Below are 25,048 nucleotides of genomic sequence, written 5' to 3'. Positions count from 1 at the left end.
TACTGAGAAAGTCCGGTATTGACTGTGGATGAATGTTATGCAGCTAATTCAAGAGGTTAACATTCATTTGGACTATGAGAGAAATTAAAGCTTGAGGAGGCTTGTGCTGCTAGCCTTGATAGACATTGTTTAGCTGGAATCACATTTTCAGAATCTATAAAACATGAGATGGCAAATGCAAAGTTGGCATTGCAACCAACTGAAACTTCTCCCGTGTGCCGGGCGTGTAGGAGAACTACGGTGGCCGACGCGAAAACATGAATGTTTGGTTTGTCTGTTCTTTGCTACAGCATGGTGGCGGCTCTTAAACAGCAACAATTCTTATTTTCAGGTGATTTTACACTATAGAAAACATACTTATTAATATTATATTCATTTCTGCCAACAGATCCCCCTAAACGCTACACTGTTCCTTTAAGGGGAGACACTACAGGTGTATAGGGTAAACAATTTAACCAATATATATCACCATGAATCTTCCCCAGTTGATTAGTTACATTAAGACAATTTTTATTTTGTATTACAAGTTTTCTGAAATGTTATGTTTAAATAGGCAAATGAGGCATTATCTTATGAAATATACATTTCCAGAATGGAAATCTGAACATTTGATAAAGCCAAGTTCAAACTTCTTGTTTTATTTTGTTGTTTTGGATATCACTTTTTTATCACTCTTTTCTATCACAGCCATAGAAAGTCTATAAATATAAATAGGAATGAAAGTGGAAAGTTTGGTGTATGTAAGTGCTACTAAAGTGGAGATTTCTGGCTCAGAGAATGGGAAACAAAATTTGAGAAAAGGGCTTTTAAATATATGTATTGTAAAATTCCATACATTCAGCCAGACACTACAGGTGAACCTTCCCCACTTGATAACTCACATTAAGACAAATATTTTTTGTGTTATAAGTTTTCTGAAATTGTATGTTTAAATATGCAAATTAGACTTTTGGTGAATTTAGGAGAAATCTACAAACGCAAATAGACAAAGTAGTAAAATAAAAACCTAAATGTGTATTTTAGATGTTTTCTTTCCACTAGTCTGAGAGAGGGTCATGAAGTTAAATACCAGTAGTCCAATTAAAAATGGTAAAACATGTTTTGTATATATACTAGTATGTTCCTTTATATACAATCATCATCTTGATGTACCTCTCTGTAGCCTTCATACCCTCTGGTTCATATGTTTAATATATAATTTATATTCTTGTTAATATTTGATTGATTATTTGAAACATGTAACATGTGCGTTGTGTATGCAGTATGGGTATTTAACATGGAGACTCTGCCAGAAGTCTGAAGAAACGTTACAGCAATAAAAATCCTTCTATCGGGAGCTCTTTGGTTTGTGGATCTATCTGTTTTAATAAATGGAAGTAAAATAGCTCAAAATTGACCAGTGTATGAAAAAAATAGTGTCTTGCCTTAATCTAACTTCATTGTATCCTCAGCTAACACCAAAGGCAATGAAGCAGTCCAGGAACTTCTATTCATCAAGGATATAGTCCAATTCAGTTACAACACAGAATGTCAGCACCATTACCATAAATACAATTACCTCCCATCCTGCAGTACGGAGGCAGGTTTCCATCATACACACTACCACCTGTTTCTCACATACAGACGAAAATAAAACACAAGGTCGCAACGGAGCTGCAGTCAAGAATGTCAAAGCCATCATCTCTGACCTGTCTCACCTCCTGTTTGACTGCTTCCTACTGCTGTCATCTACTCACAGGTACAATGTCTTACTGTGTAAATGTGCTAGGTTAAAAAACAACTTCTTAACAGCAAATTAGACTCATAATGACCGCACTGCTTTCCTCAAACTAAATCTCTATAAATTGATTCAAATAGGTAATCGCGATTAATTGCATGACAGTATGACAGTATGACATGGTTGGTACCAATGGATTCTTTAGGTTTTCTAGTTTCATATTATGCCAGTATCTTTCCTCTAGCCTTAAAACTGAGCCTGCTACAACCTAAAAATTGCAAGTTGCATTAATGCGTTAAAGAAATTAGTGGCGTTAAAACAAATTTGCGTTATTATCACGGTTAACTTTGACAGCCGTAGAAACAACACATCATATTTATGTCTGTGTTCCCTGTGTCAAGTACCTGCATGTTGTAGTGTCTGAGTGTGCCATTCAGTTAGAAATAAAGCTCAAATCTAATGGAATACTACTGTTTATATTGAACATTGTGTCATTGTCCTTTCTACACAATCCTGTATTATAAAAGCCACAGGATTCTCTAAGTATAATTGTAAAGAAAATCCCATTACCAGATGTTAAAGTTAGGAAAAAAGCAACTTATAGTTTTGAAAATCGTACCAAGAAACATCTCTTTACTTGATCACACATTGAGTGACAGACTACTCCAACTTCTCCTTCAGTAGCAAAGAAAAACGTCTCTTTGATCGGACGTCGGGTTCTGACATCTGTCGCAAAGGTTACCGTCAGTAGTCTCAGCGATCTCTTTGGAATTCACTCTTCATCCTGGACCTGAACAATCACTTAGTCTGAGTTTTGCTCATCAAAGTGCTTACTGCTATCAGTCTCCTGAAGTGCTCTTTCTGTGCTGCACTTTCTGAATAAAATCAGCGTCTTAACACCTGCTGTCTCGTGTTCGGAGAGGAACTTTCTTGAAATCTCTCTGCTGACTGCATATTCACATATATTAAATACAATTTCCAGCCTGCTGATCCTGCTTGTGTAACATGTTGGACTTGACAGGAATTGGTTGTCAATATTCCCCAGGAACATTTCACATTCAGATTCTGTGGCTTTGCAGTTACAAGTGACAGCCAATTATTTTGTCCTCTCACTCAGAGATTGTTACATCCCTGTGCCCCACTAATTTGTTTGCATGCAAAGCAATTCAACTCATTTATTTTGTTCCTTCATTAGACTGCATGTTCAGCAGCCTCCCCGTTGGAGAATAAAGAACAGTACAAGCTTTAGAAATGTGTATCGGTTATATTTTGGTCTGAGATATGGGCCCTCGGTGGCTCTCGCTGGCCCGCTCTGAAACATCATACAACAAAATTAATCTGTTATTTCTGTGCGGGAAGGCCAATATGACGGCCGGAGGGATCAGAGATGCTGTTTGTTGTTCCCTTGATAAAGTGTTAATGTAATATCTCTGTCCTCGCCACTTCACTGTGACTCTGCACCAAAATGCATCAAACTCCAGCCATCTGCAGTGATGATAATGTCTGTTCTTTATGGAGCATCGTTTTACGGGATTTTTTTTTTCATCTTCTAATTATCTAAATCTAATTTGTAGCTTGCATGATTACAAATGTGCTGTAAAAGTGCAGAGATTCTGCAGGAGATGTTTGAACTGTTAAACAATCTTTACAAAGTTTTAGTCTTTCTCAAGCAAAAAACTAAAAAAGTTAATGTTAGTAAATTTTCACCTCGCTTTACTCGCACCAGTTGGACCACCGGGATCATTTGTGTTCATTAGTGTTACTGGCTCTAGATGTGCCGGAGACTAACAATCTAGCTGCTCCAACAACACTCAACATAACGTTATAAACAGCAGCATCGTTGTTGTAAACGGATCAAAAAGATGCCCGAATAACAACATAATGATGCAGATTTGTAAAAAGTCTAAATTCATGCTTTGTTGAGTCTTTCCGCAAGATGACAAGTAAACAACTTTTATAATGCTTGTTTTCTGAATGAAGTTCAGATCGATCAGTGCCAGGCTATGCTAACATTGTAGCTGCTCCATCAACACTCAACATCATGTCATCTAGGCATAAACATGTTTACACCATAGACAGTCTGTGGTTTATACAAATACATTTATACACAAAGTTTTGTCCGATCTCTGTACAAATATGAGGTATTATCGTAGCCTACAACACTGATAGGCTTTCGTGATAAAGCCTCACGTGTATTTCTTGCTTAAGTTGAAATATTTCAACTCCTGCGAATACACAATGATTCCCGCCATTTGTTTTGCCCGGCGCAAATGTGCGTCTATTCGCATCTTTGTATTGACTTTGTATGTAATCGCGCTGTGCGAAAAGTTCATTTCGCGCTTGGTGTGAATGCGCAATTAGACCCCAATATACTGTAGGTCAAGCACCAAAAAACTGCATTCTACACTACCCATAATACCGCAGCTTTTCATTAGACCCTCCTGTCTGGTAGACGCCCATGTCTTCCCATCTAGGCCATGGGGTCTCTGTTAGAAATGGTCTTAATCGGAGAAATCAGCAGAAGTTCCCCTCTAAAATGACGATGGTCTAATGAAGTTAAATGGTGTGTGGGTTTAAGTTGTGTACCTCAAACTCCTCGGCGATCTTGGGTCCATCCAGGAACAGTCTGGTGCTCAGGCAGTCCACTGGACCAAAGTTAGCTGAGGAAAGAGAAACAGAGGAGACCTTAATATCAGCGACATTATTTTGTGATTATGATTTAATCCTTGATGAAGACAAAGAACCAAAATCAAACTCTATATGTATAGAATAAATACATCAAAAAGGCCCTACCAGTTTAATGCTAACATTTCCTCCCTCCTCAAAGCAACAGTTCATCTTGTGTTAATCCAGGCAGCTGAAAGTTACTGTTGCTGCTTTCAACAACTTCCAGTCAAGTTTGAAAATGTGACTCCCCTCGTCGGATTCCTATTAAACTTCCAACATCACAGCCTCCTCCTGCCTCCTGCCACATGCTGCTGCTGACTGCATGCACCTCAAACCTGCTAAAATATGCTCTTACTGGTTATGCTGATTTCCCCCCCCTAGCACCAGTTCTTGCTGTTCTGGTTTCTTATATGTGCATTATGTAAATTCACCACCTGAGACAAGTGAGTCTGTGTTGTTACCCCTTTGGGTGTCAACTGCACTCTCCCCTAAATCTGAAGCATCTGATTGTTTTCCTGTATGTACAGTCTGTTCTCATTCCCAGGGCGTACGATACCCTTGAGTGTATGTATGAGACGCACTGGGCTTACAAGTAACTATAATGTAAACCCATCCGCATCAATATTAAACACTCAGAGAAAGTGCTCCGGGAGTGTGGTGACGTAGTTTAAAGAGCGAAAAAACACACACAGGGCGGGAAAGTTTCACTTTCTTTACAAACCTGTTCATGTCCAGTGTTCACAAAGTTCTGTTTCATTTTCACTTTACAAACAGTTATTTTAAGTAAAACCATGATGTTTTTCCCTGAATTTCACTAAGTGGTTTTGTTGCCTAAAACTAAGCAAGTGTTTTTGTTTGAATTGACAACCACGTGTTTACTTTGACCATAGTGGAGCGTCATAGCTTGACGCCCTGGGCTACCCAGTGCGTTACAAAGTGACGCCAAAAGGTCCTGTCAGTATGTGATGAATTGGGATGAGAACATGTTGATATGTAATGCCCGGGCCACACTGGATGCATGAGCAGCGCGTGTGCATCGTGGAATCTCTCTCTTCTAGAGATTCGAGGTCTTGCATTTTTTTTCCGTGTTTCCGCGTGCCGTGCGTGGTTCATAGCAAAAATAGACCGTTTATTGACCTCATACTATCAACATTACTACACTTCCCATGTCTATATCTGTAGAATATGTCACAGACAGTGAAAAAAGTTCCTGTTTCTATTTCAAAATAAAAGCCATGTAGCTTTTTTTCCTATGGAACGAATTCCTTCATTTGTTAACACAAGGCTTTTATTCTGAAATATTTGCAGGACAGTGTTGGGGAACATGCAGAGACTTGCACGGCTCCATAATTTAATAGTAGTACCAGCTTTTAATCATGGATTATTATTATTATTTACAAATGAGCACACACGCCTCTTAACCTTTGTCTGTCTAAAATAAATATATATGATATTTATAATGAAATGGCCATTATGAAAGGCAAACTATGTAGAAAAAAAGGGCTGGCAGCAGCAACGCTGTCCGTGTGGACACCACAAGCGTGAGAGACGCAGCATTTCAGTGAGGTAGTCGTCACGTGCTGCTCAAGCGGCCTGTGTGGCCCGGGTGTAAGACCCCTGACCCCTCAACCTGATGGTTGAACTTGAATGTTCCTGACTTAAGGTTGGCTGCTAGGTGAGGAATAATGAGGGGTCTGTCATCGCCCTGAAGGGGTTTCTTTCACAACAATGACCGCTAGCTGTACACTATCCCGCTTATTACACGGCTACAGCAACAAGAATGAGAGAGTGTGTGTGAGAACGAGACCAAATGCTATTCAATACAACATATCCAACCTCATCAAATGCACAATAATAAAAAATTCCAATAAACACTTTGTTGATATCTATCCTAAAAGATCCATTATCAAGTCTGTTCACTCACAAGTAAAGTCCTTGAACTCCTGGAACACCTTGGGGTACATGGCTGCTGACATCACATCCTCAGGGGTGATCTCCTCGCCGTGTGCAGCGCGGAGCCCCACCTCCAGGGCCTCGAAGTCCATGGGTGGCAGAGAGGCGCCGGGGCGACCCTCAATACGGGTGAGGGACTTCAGCACCTGGGAGAGGAGGTTAAAAGAGAGAAAAGAAGATGGAGGAGAGGAAAACAAGAGAAGATAGAGAGAAAAGGGAAACAAACAGATTACTAAAAGTTTATATTCAAAGTCTTCCTGAATGTTTCCCCACTCGTAGTATCCCCACGGGACTCTGAAGCATGTGGGATGTATAAAGTGCTAGTAAAACCTTCACATTGTACTTCACAACTATACGTGTGGATAAAAGCTGCACCTTGTCACGGCACGAAAGTGACAGAGAGACTTTGGGTGAGATGAGGAGGAAGATAGAGATACATGGGGAGCTGTTATGAGGGATGGAGAAAGAGAGGGAGTGAAACACTTCACACAGAACAATGTTGTTTCCTCAGCGGTTCTTTGGCGTGGGTTGAGCTGCTGAAACGGAGACAATATAAAACTTAATGCAAGTTATTTTTTTTGAAAATTTGCATAAAAGTGACACAGCTGCTGTGTTAAGATCTGCAGTGATATGCACTTTAGTTCCCCTCATTTCTCTCTCGTTTCATCTTCTTTCTCTCCAGTAAAGTGTCATCGGCCTATCACAGATGACTGCAGTGTTGCCGCATATGTGACACATCAGTCTGGATTCCTTCTTAGAAATAGTAGAGGACGAAGACAGAAAGAAAAGGGATAATTGTGGAAAGTGGAGGGCTGCTATATATAAGACTAATGATATGACATTTTATCTGCCCACGCAGTTGTTGGCATCCGACACAACTTGTGGAGACAATCCATCTGAGGCTGCTAATAATGTCTGGAGAGGAGATTATGTCAAGACACAGGGATTTTCGCCTAGGGGCTGCTTGTTTTGGTTTTATTTTCACAGATTTCTTCAGCTTTTGATGACACAGTTTAGTTTGCACATGTGTAGAGGGAGGGAGGAGACAGTTGGAGGCTCTCCATTAGCCTATTTAGTCTGCTTCAGCAAATGTGTCTTGGAAGTATACAAACTAGGGCTGTCGAAGTTAACGTTTCAGGAGAATATTTGTCATTGTTTTGTGTTGTTAATTGATTTCCAATAAGAAATATATACATACATTTGCATAAAGCAGCATATTTGCCCACTCCCATGTTGATAGGAGTATTAAATACTTGACAAATCTCCCTTTAAGGTACATTTTGAACAGATAAAAAATGCGTGATTAATTTGCGTTTTTTTGCAGTTAATCGTGATTAAATATTTAAATCGATTGATAGCCCTAATACAAACAGAAATAGCTAATAGTAAACCTTCATGTGCTACCAACCTCTCTCTGCGTGTGCCATTATTTATTTTAGCATCATCCAAGTTAATTTATCATAGCCTAACATAGCCTAACATGCTAAGTACTGCTTTAAGGATAGCACTGTGTGCACCAAATTGAACCTTCAGTTGATCAAATGTCTCCTGTGTGCATATATCCACGTTTGCAAATGTGTGTGTGCGCCACTGTCTTCTAGCCTTTGTGGCTGTTTAACATATCAGCACATTTATGCGCGTGTGTGTGTGTGTGTATGTGTGTGTGTGTGTATGTGTGTGTGTGCCTTGCGGAAATCTCCAGACAAAGGGCCCCGGTGCAATGCTATTAGTCACAGAGCTAACAGTTCAAAGATAGCTGACTCATTCGTGTGTGTGAGAGAGAAAGACACTTCAAAAGATGGCAGGCTCATTTGAGTCCCCGCTCATTAACATTGCGTCCTCCGAGGACGTCTTACACCTAAACTGCTTGATTGTTTAAGTGTGAGACGCAAGACAAATAGTGACTGTGTGTGCTTGTGTGAGAGAGAGAAAGAGAGAGAGAGAGTGAGAGAGTGTGTGCATTAACAAATGAAGGAAAGACAAACCTTCAAGGTTATTTGTTCTTTCTCTGCACTTCTCCTAAAACCACTCAAAAAAACACACTCCCACTCTCTTTTTTTTTATTGCCGCTGATTTTTTTCTCTTTTTTCTTTCAGAGCGCGGTGCCTCTGAGGGATGTGCTGGATTTTTTCACAATAATCTTATTTCTTGAATTCACTTTGTTTCTGATGGCCTCCTTATTCTCTCCCTCTATCCTCCCACAGACTCTCCCTCTCTCCCTCCTTTGCCCTCCTGTCTTTCTTGTTTTCCTCTCCCTTGACCGTTCTCTCTGTCCACCCACACCACAAATGAACTGAGCGTGACAGAACTAAGATGAGGAAACGCCTCAATTACCACTTTGTGTCCTGAAAAAGTTTTCCCCAGAAAAACGAGGAATGGTTTATTTTCATTATTTAACTCACTGAAGCAAAATCTTATGAGATGGTTGTCTGTGACATAATGTGTAACAATTTAAGGGTCCTTGACACGAAAAAGGTTGAGAACCACTGCCACAGAACTTGCAGTAATAGCCACATACAGATATAAACACTCCAACATGAGTATGAACTGATTCAGTGAAGTAGCAGTAAATGACGGGTTGCGTCCGAAATTCCATACTAACATGCTATTTAGTACATTAAAACAGCATGTGAGATTGTTTAGTATGTCAGAAACCTTAATATGAAACCAATAGTACGCTAATTGCACACTATTTCCAGTGAAAGCATGCAAACGCTGGACACTACGGCGGCATAAATATTGCACAATGCAATGCAGTAGTGACGGCAACGATCATAACAGACGTTGACGGACAGCTCTGTAAAATCAATAACGCTTCAATTTAAAGGTCCAGTGTGTAGGATCTGGCGGTGTCTAGCAGTGAGGTGAGAAGATTGCAACCAACTGAAGCCTCTCCTGTGTGCCAAGCGTGTTGATAATATATGTTATATTCCATTTTTGCCAATAGATCCCCCTAAATGCAACACACTGTTCCTTTAAGTGTAAAAATAAGATTCCACTTTGCTAGGCATAATAGAGTTTTTAAAATGAATTCAGACTTCTCAAAAATCATTGTTTTGTCACATGAGGTTGGCACGGGTTACCATGGTTACGTGTCTCGAACTGGCAAGGAGGCTCCCAGGAAGTGAACACGTAAACTACTGCTCAGTGCGTCCGAAAAGATAGAGACTACTGTTTAATCACACAAAAGTATGTTGAACGATAGTACACATATTGGGTATGTAGTATAAGACATGAGGCAAACTACCCCAACAAACATAACTCTGTTTTAGGAAAATAGTTTAATAAATGATGTTTTACTTTCTACCCTACTTTAACTTTTAACTTAACATGAGCTTGACACCAATTATTTGGATTTATACTCTGAAAGTACTCCGAGATATTCAGAGGGTGACAGTAAAATTTATCAGATTTATCTCAAACTAACAGCGTGCATGTAAACACAGGCACAATGAGCACAAATGAAAACATTGTGAAAGGAAAGCAAAACTTGTTTGTACCAAAGCTGAACTCTGAATCTAACCGAATGAGAGGGATGGAGAGAATGAGCTCTTCAGTAAGCTGTGTGTAGAAAAAAGCCTTGTGGTGTTTGTGCATTAAATATCCAGAGTGGATTGCAGAGGAAGCCTCTCTCAGCGTAAAGTATTCCAGTGCTGACTGAAAAATACAAGAAAGAAAAAACCTGAGGATTTGAATGACTACAGTGGTTGTCCACCATCTTGTTTATTTAACTGCCATGCCACTGTTTTGAGAAACACGAGACAGACTGAGAGACACTAATAGAGAGGTAGCGGACACAGGGGTTGTATAGTGTACGTCAAAACTGAAAAATCACTGTGATGGGCAAGGGCGGGACTGCCTGGGAAGCTAAATGACAAATATTTTTACTGTACGCCAGTTTACAGAGACAAGGAGAGGACAAGGACAACTTGGTGATAAGGGTGACAGGACGTCAGGAGTTAGTTTAACAGAGAGGTAAACAAAGAGGAGGAGAGATGAGAGGGAGAAACAGTAACTGGAGAGACAGATGAATACACAAATAATGATAATGTTCATAAACCTATAACTACGGGATGAATGGAGTGAAAAGCTAAAAACGGCAGGCTGTTGTCATACACTGTTCATAGCTATACGAAAAGGAATGCACCGTAATTCGTATATATCCCACAAAATCAATTTGAGTGTAATCCATGTAATCGTGAACCAGGAAGTACTGTATAAAGAGTGACAAACGTCACGTAGGAAGAAGGTCGGGGTGGATTGGCAAGTCTAAAAATACCGGACCTTCACCCAGGAGAACGGCGTTCGTGTCCCATGTGAAACCAAAAGTCAACGTTGATTTATTTGTCACGTAACTTCCATACTTAAGGTACGCCACTTCTGAAGTTAATTTAACCCAAACCATGATCTTTTCCCAAACCTAACTAAGATGTTTTGTTGCCTAAACCTAAACAAGTAGATATTTTCCTAAACCTAACTAAGAGTTTTAGTTGTCTAAACTTAACCAAGTAGATATTTTACTAAACCTAACTAAGTTGTTTTATTGCCTAAACCTAACTAAGTGTATATTTTCCTAAACCTAACTAAGTGGTTATATTGCCTAAACTCAACCAAGTCGATATTTTCCTAAACCTAATTAAGTAGTTTTATTGCTCAAACCTAACCAAGTCGATCTTCGCCTAAACTTAACTAAGTAGATATTTTCCTAAACCTAATAATATTGTTTTAGTGCCTAAACCTAAGGAAGTTGTTTCTTGTGAAGATGGAAGTTTGTTGCGAAAACATGTATGCATGTAATGAGCAGATATTAACACGTGTTGCTGGACATTTGTAGGAAAACAAACGAAAAAAGAGGAATAACTTTTTTCTAAGATATCATACCAACCGTTGCATGAAGATATGCTGAACATTGAGATGAAAAATGACCATTAGCTAAATTCAATGCAGTTCAAATAAAAATAAGAATAAAAGGGCAGAAAATAGATGACTAACTATATCTTATTCATCCTTTAATTATATTTCAGGCTCTGCAAAAATGCTTGGAGATGCTCATTAGCTGCATGAGTGCACACACTCACAGACTAAGTGTTAAATTCTCAGCCACACATGGTGACATAATGAGTGTCCTGTGGAAAAGTGCAGAGAGGGTCTCACACCAGATATTTCACATTTCAGGCGCCAGCCAGCTCACTGATAATACATTATGAAACATCTGTGGCTGTTAGTGGAGGGAAAAAAAACTAGTTTCATTCCTTCCTAAAGGAAAAAAAAAAAAATAGTGACTTTTTTATGGAAAATGTCAAGTATGCCAATATGTCAGCAGGTTTTTGGGGGAATGTGACAAATGTGCCTTTATTCATGCGCGTGTGTGTTCATGCAGCTCCCTCGAGGAGACCTGAAGCCGTTGGCCCCTGATGCACAAGAGAGTTTCTACCTTTGCTGTTTGAGAAGAGAAGTAGACGGAGGTAAAGAAACGGAGGGGAGATGAGAGGACAGGGCAATATCACGGTTTTCTTCACCGTTTGCAACTGTCAGATGTAACAGAGCATGTGACAGAGTTTGTGTGTACGCGCACTTGCATACACATGTGCCTTTAAATGGACTCTCCTGTGTGTGTTTGTACAATGTGTTGGTTACAGAACAAGTACAAGTGAGGGAAGGAGTGAAAGATTAAAGGTTTTGTCATGTATTCACCTTAGTAGATGGAGGTGTTGCACTAATCTTAGGGGGTCCTAAACTGCCTTTATAACGGCCCTGACATGACAAGCCGACAGTTTCCACTCTGTTGGCTATTCAGCTTAAACGAATCAGTGCACGAGAAGAGAAACGGAAGTGAGGAAAGCAAGCCAACAAGTAAAGTCAAAGAGGAAAAACACAGAAGGCTCTTTTCATTTTTCATCTTCATCTCATCTGATCGTTCGAACACACGGATATTTTCAAGATAACGTCATGGCCGTCAGGAATGAAGCTAAGCGGTGACTGAGAGTGGTGTGAAAATGGTAGACGCCGCTTTATTTCATGTACGTATCATAACAACGGCTTGTATATCTGCCGTCCTCTGTCTACTGGTTTCCCTTTTTGAATGACAAATACAGACTACTGCCACCTGCTGGTAGGGAGAGTTATATCATCTCACGCAGGAGCAACGTAGGTGGTAGTTGGCCGTCGGCTGTCGGCTGTCGTTTTTGCGGTGTGTTCGAGTGCAACTTTTTGGCCAAGACAAAGCCGACAAAGGCGACGCAACTGGTGGCCTTCGTCACCGCTAGTTCTTTGATGTCGGGTTGGTGTGTCTTCCTTAAAAGTTAAATTAATGTTCATGTAAACTTTAATGGAAATGATCAGAAACCCTTGTAACAAATTAAACTACAGAAGGAAAGAAATGGCATGCATGTGTGCATACAGGACTAACTAATGTACCTTAGATCTGAACGGCTCTGGGAATCCTCCGTGTGGGATCCCGATGTATCCCTGCAGGAACTCCACCACGGACAGGGGGAAGGACAGCTCATCTGCCCTCTCCTCCACTTCGGCCCTGGTCAGGTTGTTCTGCACCATGAACTGGGCCAAGTCACCCACGATCTTAGAGGACGGAGTCACCTGAGAGAGAGGAAAGATACAAGTGTGAGGACCAAATTTATGTGTTACTCTCTACGATAAATCCCTACTTTGTTTAGGAAAAGAAAGAAAGAGAAGAGCTAATATCAGCTAAAGTATTTCTATTTCACCACAGACTGAGTACAAGATATTAGAGTGCAGCTCAGATGCTATCTCAGTTTGCTTAGGACGAGGAGAGGTGCTATTATTTCCCTCTGCTACGTGACCACTGGCCTTTTAATCTGAGAAACATCAGGAAAACTTGCACATAGAATCTATTCTGGATCATATTACAGTTTTCCATTGTGTAATCTAGCTTTTAGTACTGTTCTGAAAAGCAGAAGTTGCAGCAGCTGTTTGCCAGGCTGCACCATTTTTCTCTGTAACGTCCTGCTGTGCGGTGTCCCGTCAGGTAGGAATGCACATCCACAATGATTTCACCAACAGAGAGAAGTGGTGTCTTTGTTGTAATGAAGAAGCTGTCTATGAAGATTAAGTAGTGAGTGACCCAGAGGAACAAAAAGAAGGCCTGGGACAGCAGAATGAGAAATGAAAAGATGTTTACTATCTATACAGTCTCTTTAATCATTCGATTTGGCAGTCATGGACTACACTACACAGGTCTCTGTGAAAACCTGAAGATAAAGAGGGAAAGAAGAAAGCATTCATTAAAATCACATATATTCATTCTTTCATTATTTATAATGGCATATCATTATGGTAATAGCGATCCCTATTAGCATAATGGTGATAAGTGGAGTCTTTTCTTTTTTGACTGCGGACAGGACACTGATGCAAATATCAAATTGCACACATTACTCTTCTATCGTAATGAAGGGGGACACAGATTTAAGGCTTCCTGTTCACTTCTATTTGGTATTCAGACCATAAAAGAGAGAGAAGGGTCAATTAATGTGACCCATTCATAATAAAAAACCTGAAAAACATCTTTCCGTCTCTCACACAGACATTTCTGTTTGTACTCAATTTTGAAAGCTTTATTATAAAATGAGATCAAAGGGGACCCAAGCTCTTTCTAATTTAAAACTAGTCTCACATTTTGGAGCCGCCAGCAGAGGGCCGGTTTCATGTTTATGAGCCTGACTCTTAATTTGAAAGAGCTGTGAGCATTGACAGCTGAAGGACTAGAGAGAACAAAGAGTGGGCCTCACAACAAGATGCCTATTTGTGTGGCAATTAGTGCACTATGCTGATATCAGATGCCAGAGAGAGAAAGAAATATGGATCAAATTGTCATTCCCCAAGGAATTCCCCAATAGGAAACTTGACACCTATTTGTAAGAGATGGGATGCCAAATTGCGACATAAAGCACACACACAGGTGCTCATTCTCAAAGGCTGCTCTGGGATTACCCCAACCCCTCTGGGGCTATCTGGTCTCCTGAGATCACTTTAGTCTTTGAACAAGTGCAGTCCAACACGTGTGTGTGTGTGTGTGTGTGTGTGTGTGTGTGTGTGTGTGTGTTTGTGTTTGTGTAAAAGCTTTGGTCTCTAGAGATGACAGTACCAGCCACCTCATTCTAACCCACTGTAGATGGTAAATGCCATCAGTGCCAACACATCAGTGTTAATGGATAGAATGATAGACTGTAAGATAAACTGTGTACTAAAGCATTTTCTATATATAGTATATTATTGTGATTAATGTAACAGTGTAGCGTGCTGCACCCGCTCTGAGTCTAACAGAGCACTGTAGCAATTAGACTGTAAAACAGGAGAGGGCTGTTATATCCTGACTTTTTGACCCATTTTGTAACACAAGCTCTCTGTTGTAAATCTGTAGTCAACTCAATTCATTTTACTTTATTTCACCAGAATAATCAGCTCAGTATCAACACTGATTAACAGGAAGTCCTTGTCACATTTAACGTAAATCTATTCAAGTCAGCTTCTATTCATGTTTGAAGAAAAAATGGTTTGAAGTGATCCTGTCAAAGCCAACATTAAGGGCATATACCGTATACGCATATCAAACTAAATGTAGGCGCTAAATCATGTGTAACATCTCGTTTATTTAGCAGCCGAAGATCTCAAGGTGCTCAGGGTGTGGGAAGTTGGCAGATTAAAAAATATCATGGAGGAAAACAAATTGTGTGAGCCTTGTGATTTGGAAGAGTGGAAAAGAGAAAAGAGAGTCCCATTTTTGTTTGTACGGCGCATACTAGGGTGATTTAAGAATGTCAGTTTTCCATGAAATGGCACAACAAAACTGGAGTCTTGTAACACGAGTGTGTGGCTGGACATAGATGTCTGCACGGCACAATAATAAAAACGTCATTCATTCATGTATTTATGGGTACAGATGTGTAAGTCTTGTGTCCAGACTTTAATATGCATTTGAAAGCATGAACACAAATTTGTTCCCTTGTAGACCTATGGGGCCATTATTGTAGCAAAACTATTTTCAAATGTGTGTGGAGAGTTGTGTAACTGTATCTCAATCTTTGTGTACGTAATCAGATTTGTAAATGTGTATGTATAAATATTTTTTCTACAAATAATGACCTCATATAGACGAGTGTAACTGATTCTAGATTGTATACTGGTGGCATTTTGGGATGCAGGGATTTCCAGAGGATGTGACCCCACATCCTTGAAAGCCTTTGCTGCTGACCTCGACATTGTGCTCCTTTAAGTCAACAGAGTTCATTATTTCCACTGATTTTAATCATTCTATCTAGAGGAAGAAATTTCATGAGAAACATAATCACACAAGATTACTTAGAAAAGTGGAGCCGGATAATACAACATCCGATTTGTTGATTTCTTACAGGGGAGACGGACTTGGTTCGGTTCCTTTCGTTCACCCATGACTAGTGAACCACCCCAGGGAATATTATAGATCCAAGACCAAACTGACAGAGAGGGACTCTCTAGAAATCCGTCTGCTACTTCAGCACCACGGACAGCGCCTTGGATTTATCACTACACAGCACAGTTAGGCTGCTGATATTTCAGAGCGATCAATGAGTAAAGCAGACCAGACTAACGTATTCAGCTAAACACTTTCTGTAACTTGGGAATGGAGAGGGGAGATTGCATGTTAACAAGGGCAATGGCATCCCCCCTCATATCGCCTACTGCCCATGAGCCTTGGCATGAGCATCGCTATGGAGATGGGGGCCGGTCAGAGGCGTGACTCAGAGCGATAGCGAAAAAAAAAAATACGCTGCCATAGTTACTAAATTCATCTAAAATTGACCAAGAAGTCAAAACTGAGTTGGAGATCAAATTTCAAGCTTGATGATTGAGTTTTTCTTGCCAAAATGCACCATGGGAGTTGTAGTCTCACTGCCATTTTTTATGTATGCTGGATTGTGCCTCTGTTTCTTTCTTTTTTTTTTTTTTTTTTTTATAAAAAAACTCACTGATGATTTAGGAAGAATTTCACAACCATCCTAAAAACAGCCCAGGATGCCTGTTAAAGTCCAACAACCACCTGTTTTCAAAGGAGCCCTGCAAGCAAATCAGCACTTTCCCAGCGAGATTCGAGAAAGAAATGCTTCCTGCTGACTGAAACAAGCGTGCATTTCCCTTCAGCACGTCGCTGCTGCAACACCTAAAGCTGAGTTTGAATGGGTTTGTGAATAGAGGCGATAATGATACATTGCTTTAACAGAACGACTGTTTACAGGAAAGCTTAAGAGATTTGAATGGGCTGCTGGAATCCCTGGAGAGGCCATTAACTTCGTATAGCTGCGGAACAAAAGCTCGTTGCTGAGTAACTCGAAATCTATCTTGAACGCAAGAAAGCAGCATGATGCAGTGCATTGCTCGTCTATACCTTCAGCCCGTTCTCCATTGTTTCCTCTGTCTTTTTGTCTCCAGAGTCCATTTTTTCTTTGCAAAGTTAAGAATTGTTACTCTTCTCTTTATTATCTGTCTTCGTGAACCATCCTTCTTACTCCAACCCTCTTTACCTCACTTAACTACCATCTTCTGTCTTCATACTAACAGCCAACATGTTGAGTCTCATGAATCACCTCTATCCTGTGCCCATCTCTCTTTTCCTCCGTCCCTCTGCCAAATATTTACTTTTTTCCCTGATCCACGGTAACATCAAGAGTGTTACTCTCATTATCAATCTCTGTTGATGAATCACCCACCCCCAACTCTCTCTGGGTGCCTCACACTCGCAGAAAAGGAAATCTTATTTCTAACAGTGTGTGAGCTGTATATGATGTGTGAGCTTTTCTATATTTTCAGACGAGGAGTGAGGTAAATCACATCCTGGCCGTGCAGGGTTAGAACAATCAGATTTTCTTTGTTCCTGTGTGTAGCTGAGCTCAGACTCTTCACTGCTGATCCCTCTCAGTCTAACTGATGGGATGGCGTCATTATGTCAGCAGTTCACGCCGCTGTCTTTCATATATAGAACACACTGTTAACGAGGTCATCACATTTTGAAGTTTAGCTTTTGAAATGTTCCGTGTAGTTGCTTTTTCCTCTCAACTGCAAAATTTTGTTACGGCACAAAGAACTACTTAATTTGATGTTTTCATCAGTTGAATTGATGTAATTAATCTGCTTCTTGAACTTCTGAACAAAACCCAATCCACTGGAAAAGAGAAGCTGTTATTCTGTGTCAAGTCAGCTAACGTTGAACACATTTTGTCTACAGCCACGCCAGCAGCCTTGGGGGGGATATAATGGTCATTGTAAAGAAAACTGTTGCAGTACACAATTTGTTTTTGATCTTTAGCAGTCACGATGAAGTGAATGTAATAATTGGCTAAAGGGTGGTGTCAGAATAAAGATCTTTGGCATCCAGTGTCAGAAGAGTTTTTTATGATGAAGATGATGTAAGCAGAAAGGTCATTATGATATACTCTATGTAGTGTTGGGTGAGCAAAGATGTGAAAAATGAGAGATGAAAGAAATACAACACTTTTTTTCTAAACTATTAAGCATGAACAACAACTTCATCCTCCCGGGAACATGAATTTCTGTTCCAAATTTTGTGCCAATCCATCTTGTAAATGTTGAGATATCTGACTAAATGAGAGACCATTCTGACCTACTGGTGGCACAAGTAAAAAAAAGGCAGGGGTTCATCAAAGGCATTAGGACTAGTGTACTGGGCACCAGGGATATATGTACCAAATGTCATGGCAATCCATCCAGTAGTTGTTGAGATATTTCAGTCTGGGCTAAAGTGGTGGACCAAATGACCGACATTGCCATCCCTAGAGTCATACTGCTAGTGTGGCTAAAAACAAATGGACTTGATACCATCCTGTAGGTTTTTAACTACAACAGCTTCTGTATAGCTAAGGGCTGTCCTCGACCAAAGAAATTCTAAGTTGATTAACATTGCTACGATTTTGTCGACTAATCGATTAGTTGATTTAAGCGACATATCTACTATGAAACTGAGTTTCTCCACAAAGAATCACACAAAAGCACCACTTTAAACCTTGTGTTTACCAGAGATGTGCTCATTAGTTTCTTGGAAATAAGTCATTCAGCATGAAAAAAGCATAAAAAACGACTAATCAACGAAAAAATCTTAGTCGACTAAGACCAAAACAACCAAGTCACCCGGTTCGACTGTCATCAGACCATTAAATAGGCGTTACCAGTTGCTATAAACACCATAGAGGTGGGTCAATAGGGGCCTATTACGCCTACTACGTTGTAAAAGTGAAAGTGAAACTTAAAGGCAACATGTTCTAACATGTAAAACTGAATGAAACGTCACATTTTGAACACAAATGAAAAAGGTTTCTTTAGGTTTAGGCAACAAAACCACAACTTCTTTAGGTTTAAGCAAAAAAAAAAAAAATTGGTAAAAACACAGTGTTTTGGGTTGAAATAACTACGAACACAAAGACAACTACACATTGTTGGTTTTACACGCGATGCAAACTCCAGTCTCCTGGGTGAAAACCCTGTTTGGTGTCCCCAACCTCCCACCCCATATGGAGTTTCACACTGTCTATACTACAGCGTCTGACTTCCGCTTCTGCTCCTGTCATAATTACTACGGTCGCTAGAGGACGTGTTCTTTTATACTTTCTTTTGGTGATCTAGCATGTGAACAGATGATAAAACCTACTAGTGGGTGTAGTAGGCCACTATTGACTCACATCTATGGTGCTTATAGCGACGGATAACACCTATTTAATAGCCTGACAACAGTCTGATCGGCTGACCAAGTCAACTAATCAACTAAGAGGGGGCAGCCCTAGTATAGCTACTAAAGTGTATAATCATTTTTAATCATATACACTGGACATATATTTTACAATCTTGTAGAAAATGCAGAATCCAGAATATTGTATATTTCTCATAAATTAATTGACATATCATCTTTGAAGAAGATACTGAGCTTAACTCAGCTTTACTAATATAATATGACAAAATTCACATATGAATACTGAACAGAAGGATCTAATATCTTTCCATATCCTGTAATGTTGCCTGTTCCCCCTCAGCATGCAGCAGCACTCAGCACTCTGATCTTCCCATGTCTCTCTCACCACCACTTAAACTCATCCGTAACCTTATGTAGTTCCTCACACAGGCTCATATTATCACACTTGACACACAGGACCCGTTCCACCCTCGTCCACCTCCATCTCTCTCCACTTTGACCGGCTCTTTCTATTCTTACTGCCTCCGTGTTCCTTAGCTCTATCACGCACTACTCTCCTTCTGCCTTCTGTCCATCTTTCACACTTTTCGCTAATGTACAGCCTTCGCTAAGTGGTCCTGCACGACTCCACACTCCTGGCAGCAGAAATCTGGTACAGTGGAATGTGTGTGTGTGTGTGAGAGCATGTCAGTGATTTTGTGTGTGTCATCTGTCTGTTGAATTTGTTTTGAAACAAAACTCTATCCAAACCTGAGCTCCCCTAATAGGCAAAGGATTATATCATCCAGAGCTGTGTGTGTGTGTGTGTGAGTGAGAGAAGGTAAATACAATAAACACACACATGAACCAAGTCTATAATGCTAGCCAGCAAAGCCAGGAGGAGAGTGAAGAATGGTACCTGTCAGGAGAGGAGGAGACAGGAGAGAGGAGCGATAACGAGAGACTCGGAGAGGGGGAGGAGGAGTGGAGAAAAGATAGAAAAGATTAGAGATACATGAAGTAAGTCTAATCGAAATGAGGGACGGTGGGAGGGAGCAATGGAGGAGGAGATGAGACCAAATGAAAGTGGAGAGAGAGAGAGAGACAGGAGACAGGCTGATTAAGAGAGAGACAGGAAGAGTAAGAGAGAGTGAGAGAGAAAGGAATGGACAGATGAACCGAGGGGAGGAGAGGCAGAGGCAAACGGACAAGAGCAATAGACATCTGCAGCCCCACAGGCGATACAAGGAGGTGCTCCACCTCCACCACCGAGTGTTTGTGTTTTAGGAGTGTGGAGGTGAGTGAATACGTGTCTGTAATTGCAAAAGGAAAAGTGACAGAGTGAGTTAGGTAGAGGAGGAAGACAGAACACACACAAATACAACTTGTCCGTCTTATATTGACGAGCTCATGTAGCGACAGATGGAGCCGAGCGAGAAAGAAAAGGGGAAGAGAACAGAAAAAAAGGAAGAGAGGAAAAGAGGCATCAGAAAAACAGTCCCAACTGCATGCAGGCCAATGACAGTTTCAGGACTTTCATAACTAGACTAGACAGCCTCCTAAAGATTAGACTGTTAATTATAATGAAATAAACAGAGCTGAAAACAATTAGTCAATCGACAGAAAAATAAATGGAAACAATTTTAATTGATTACCTGTTTAAGTAATTTCTTTTTAGCAAAAAGTCAGTTGCCTGATTGTGAAATGTGAATATTCAACGTATTCACATGCAACAGTTTGTATATCTTAAGAAAAAGTTATTGCTCCTTTTCGTTAGCTTTCATGTGAATGTCCAGGAACACGTGTCAATTTCTGCTTATTACATGTATACAGTCTTTTCAAAATAAACTTCCGTCTTCACAGGAAACAACTTCCTTAGGTTTAGGCAATCAAACTACTTAGTTAGGTTTAGGAAAAGACGGGGGTTTGGATTCAAATAACTCCGGAAGTGGCGAAAAGTCTGGTGTTTTTTGACCCACCCATCCACCCCGACCTCCTCCCTACGCCCTTCGCCACTCTTTATATTCCCTGGTTCACGATTACGTGAATTACACACAAATTTATTTCATGGAATATCTACAAATTATAGTGCATTACTTTTCATAGGTATAGCTACGAACAGTGTATGAGAACAGCCTTGAATATTTTCTGGTTTTCTTAGTCCTCTAAGAAGTGACCTGAATATATTTGGATTTTGGACTGCTGGTCAGACAAAACAAGACATTTAAGGGAATAGTGCAGCATTTTGGAAAAAATATGCTGCAACTCTCATATCTGTCCGTGCAACAATAAAGGCAGGGTTGACGATGTTTTCAAGTCTACACTATTTGTTATATTGGTTGAAATGGTCTTTACACCCCGACAGTGATCCATTACTGATGAGCTCTGAAAAAGGGCCGGAAAAGATCCGTCATCTGTAGCTGCTGTAATCCTGTAAAAACGTCTACCAATCACTGCCTCGTGGTACACTTGGAAAGAACAAATCAGATGCCTCCCTGCTCGTACTCTACCCTTGGCGTGCACCAGCCTGAACTCAAAGCGCATTGCCGCCGCACGTTTACTGGAGAATGGAAGAGAAAACTCAGCCCTGCAGTAGCACTGCCGCGGTTACTTGTCATGAGGTAACGTTGTTGAGTTGAGGTCCTCTCTCCGCTCTGTGAAGTAGTTACGATTCGGCGGTGCTCGTACATTTGTGTGTGTGTGTGTGTGTGTGAGGCGTTGCCTTGGAAGGAGCCCCGAGGGGAGGGGGGGGGTTTAGATGGAGCTCCCGAGGCCATGCTACTTTCAAATGATGCTAGGGAAGCAGCTAGCCTGGCTCTGTCCAAAGATAACAAAATCCGCCTACCAGCGCCTCTAAAGCTAAATAATTTACACTTTATCTCTAGTTTGTTTAATTCGTACAAAAACTGCTATAAAAAAGTGTAAAAAACAAGTTGCCCGACTATTTCTTAGCTTGGCTGGTGAGGGTTTGCTGGTCTCCTGGCAATCTCATGGCAACGGCAATATTTCAGACACATAAGAGAGTGGTATCAATCTTCTCATCTTACTCCCAGCAGGAAGACGAAGAAACGCATTTCACAAAATGTCGAACTGCTCCTTTAAAGATATCATCATGGGCTTTAAGAAATTGTGATGGACGTTTTTCACTATTTGCTGACATTTTATAGACGTAACAGTTATGAGGAAAATAATCCGTAGACTAATGGATGATGAAAATAATTATTACTTTAGCAGCATTTTACAGTCATATATACTGTATATATGACGATATGATGTTCGAATACCTTGTGTAAAATGAAAACATACACACATAATAAAGAGGTTTACTCTATGCATAGACCTTTCAGAGCTTACATTATTAAAACAGCACCTGTAGGCATCCGTTCTGTAGGTTTTGTCTGATTGTTCTGTTGCTTTAGCAAATAAGCCCTCAAGCAGCAATAATAATAAGTAGCTTCCGAACTAGAAGAGATGACTTCTGGCAAAGAGTTTGTCAGCTTTGACGACATGCTGTTCAGGTGATATTACAATACTGTGGTCTGTGCGAGAGCACCGCTACGTGACCAGGAGGACGATGAGGGGAAGAGGACTGGCAGGTGTGCATCAGCCGAGGGGCGCAGAGTACATGACAGAACATTTGTATGAAGACGAAAAAAAAGCCTGTCCCCGTCTGTAGCTCACCACTCAGCTGGATCAGCTGTTGTTCTGTCTCCGTTTTTTCAAGGCTCCTTCACCACACACACTTTTCAATGTTCTCTTTTGTTAATTTAGCATTCCACTCTGCCAGTGAACATCGCCACACTCATCCATTTTCAATAGAGATCACGGTTGGGAAAAATATACAGCATAAGCTTAATAACACATAAAATAAGTTAGACAATAATAATAATAATTTATATACTATATTCTAATAATAATGTAGTTTATATTAAAATACAGCCATTTACTTTCTCATCCCACATTCTGCTAGCTGCACACGGCCCTGTCTGTCTGAACTTTTGATATAACAGCTAAGTTAGTTAAACTCAATAAATGTGTTTGTAATGCTATTATAAACTATTATAAGAAACTCATAAGGCTTTCATTAACGTTCTTAAGCATGATACTGATTTCATGCTAGCTTGTCAGGAAGGAGGCTAAATACAGCTACACATTTACACTAAATTTTGTCGAGGATAAACTGGCATGGCCTTTTTCAAAGAGGTTCCTTGACCTCTGACCCCAACAAATGTGAATGAAAATGGGTTTTATGGATACCTACGAGTCTCCCCTTTACAGACATGCCCCTATTTATGATAATCACATGCAGTTTGGGGCAAAAATCATGCAGTATAAATGTGTTATTTTCGTCGATACTAAAATGGTGTATTTGAATATTTCTGCAGCAACTTATCAGACATAAGTGAGCATGGTAATGACCTCTACTGTTGACTTTTTATGTACCCATGAACATCCCCTGTCCCCTACCCCTCTAAGACAGAGGGCAGAATGGTATGGGGTTAACTAACGCTTATAACAGAACATTAATATAAAGCGTTACCAAACTTTCTTTACTGTAGCAAACAGTGTGGCAAACATCCTAATCATATTGCCCAGCTACATATTAATCTTCCTGGCTGCATGATGGCTTAGAGGCACAGAGGACCGTTTTCTGACCTCTTTCTCAACAGACTAATCAAATTAGCATTAATACTGAGGGAAACTCAAGAGACTAAGGGTCTTTTTATACCCTTCATTTGGCTGAACGGAGCTTCCTTTGTAATTGCAAATCATGTCCATGGACTTAATTTGTATTGGGTGCTCAGAAACGCGATGTTACGTCCTTCACTGACAGCTCCGAGCTTCAAAGATATGGCTTTCACAATGCGTGCGTGTGTGGGAGAGCATGGTCAATGTATATACGTTGGCTGCTCTGCTTGGTTGCCAGCGCAGTGTGTGGCGTGTCTACTTTATATCTCCATCTGACAAGCACACTGCCTCTGCCTTATCGACGAGCCGACTGTGTGAGAGACGCAGCCGCTGTCGAGCTAACAGGATACAACAGGGAGCGTAGCAGGACCCGTAGGCACATTAAGCCAACATTAGCTTGTGCAGCGAAGCCCACCGAGTGAGTCTTAATTGAATTGATAGAGTTTGGGGAGAAGAATTGATGAGGAGAACTGAGAGGGGCAACGAAAATAAGGGAACGGGGACCCGAGAAGGAAAATTGAGAAAGACACACAAAAAGAATAACAAAAAAAAAGAAAAAGAGAGAGAGAAGGAGGAGGTAGAGTAATAGACAATCTCAATCCAGCGAGAGCAAAATAAGAAAGATGGCTAGGGAATAAATGTGTGTAAAGCAGCAATGGAAAGAGAAAGGTGAAAAAAAAGAGAAGCGGCTTGATAAAGAAAGAGAATGCAAACTAGAGAGCAAAATAATTACAGAGGGAGCGTGAACATGGTGAAAGAGGGATGAATCTATTACTAAGCTGTGATGGTAAATAATGAAGGGAGAGAAACAAAGGAATTAATGAAAGATAATGAAAAACAAAAAAGCAGGATGGAGGTGAATTTAGGCTGGGAATGAAATTGTTGACTGCAAAATTGGCAATAGAGCTCCCTCTCCACGACTACGATTAATGTGCCCTTCAGGATATCAACCCAAAAGTAGTTCACTGGAGTTTCTACCCACATTTACATAGAGTGGGGCAATACGAAGAACACAACAGTATCAGTGCTGGAGAACGTTATCCTGCTGAAATAAAAGTTAAGTTAAAACCATGGACGAGGGAAGTTGGGGTGTTGGGTTCGTTTTTTTCTGTAGGCATTTTATTTAACTACAGTGGAAGGGGTTTATTTCACAACAATGACCTGCTCGCTGTACATTATCCCACTTATTACACGGCTACTTACTTAAGAAATCAATAATTTGACACAAAAACGCTCCGCTAGAGTCTAACATCAGAACTGCGTCCATGGCAACGGTCTGTTATACATAGCAGCGGTCTGCTATAAAGAAATAACAGACCGTAGAACGCCGT

General features: G+C 40.5%; 1 protein-coding gene across 3 annotated transcripts in view; it reads right to left on the bottom strand.

The window, feature by feature from the left end:
• The window catches only part of LOC141760222 (pyruvate carboxylase, mitochondrial-like), a 371,874-nt gene that overhangs the window by 17,535 nt on the left and 329,291 nt on the right, over positions 1-25,048 (bottom strand). For all 3 annotated transcript variants that reach the window (XM_074622854.1, XM_074622855.1, XM_074622856.1), the window contains exons 22-24: positions 12,755-12,934; positions 6,309-6,483; positions 4,304-4,377 (exon numbers count right to left, since the gene is read on the bottom strand). In XM_074622854.1, the coding sequence (XP_074478955.1) occupies positions 4,304-4,377; positions 6,309-6,483; positions 12,755-12,934 (429 nt within the window). The remainder of the gene's footprint in view (positions 1-4,303; positions 4,378-6,308; positions 6,484-12,754; positions 12,935-25,048) is intronic.

This window comes from Sebastes fasciatus, chromosome 22 (assembly GCF_043250625.1).
Source record: "Sebastes fasciatus isolate fSebFas1 chromosome 22, fSebFas1.pri, whole genome shotgun sequence".
NCBI classification, from domain to species: domain Eukaryota; kingdom Metazoa; phylum Chordata; class Actinopteri; order Perciformes; family Sebastidae; genus Sebastes; species Sebastes fasciatus.
The sequence above is the reverse complement of the archived record's forward strand: the minus strand, read 5'-3'. Positions and strand labels throughout refer to the sequence as shown.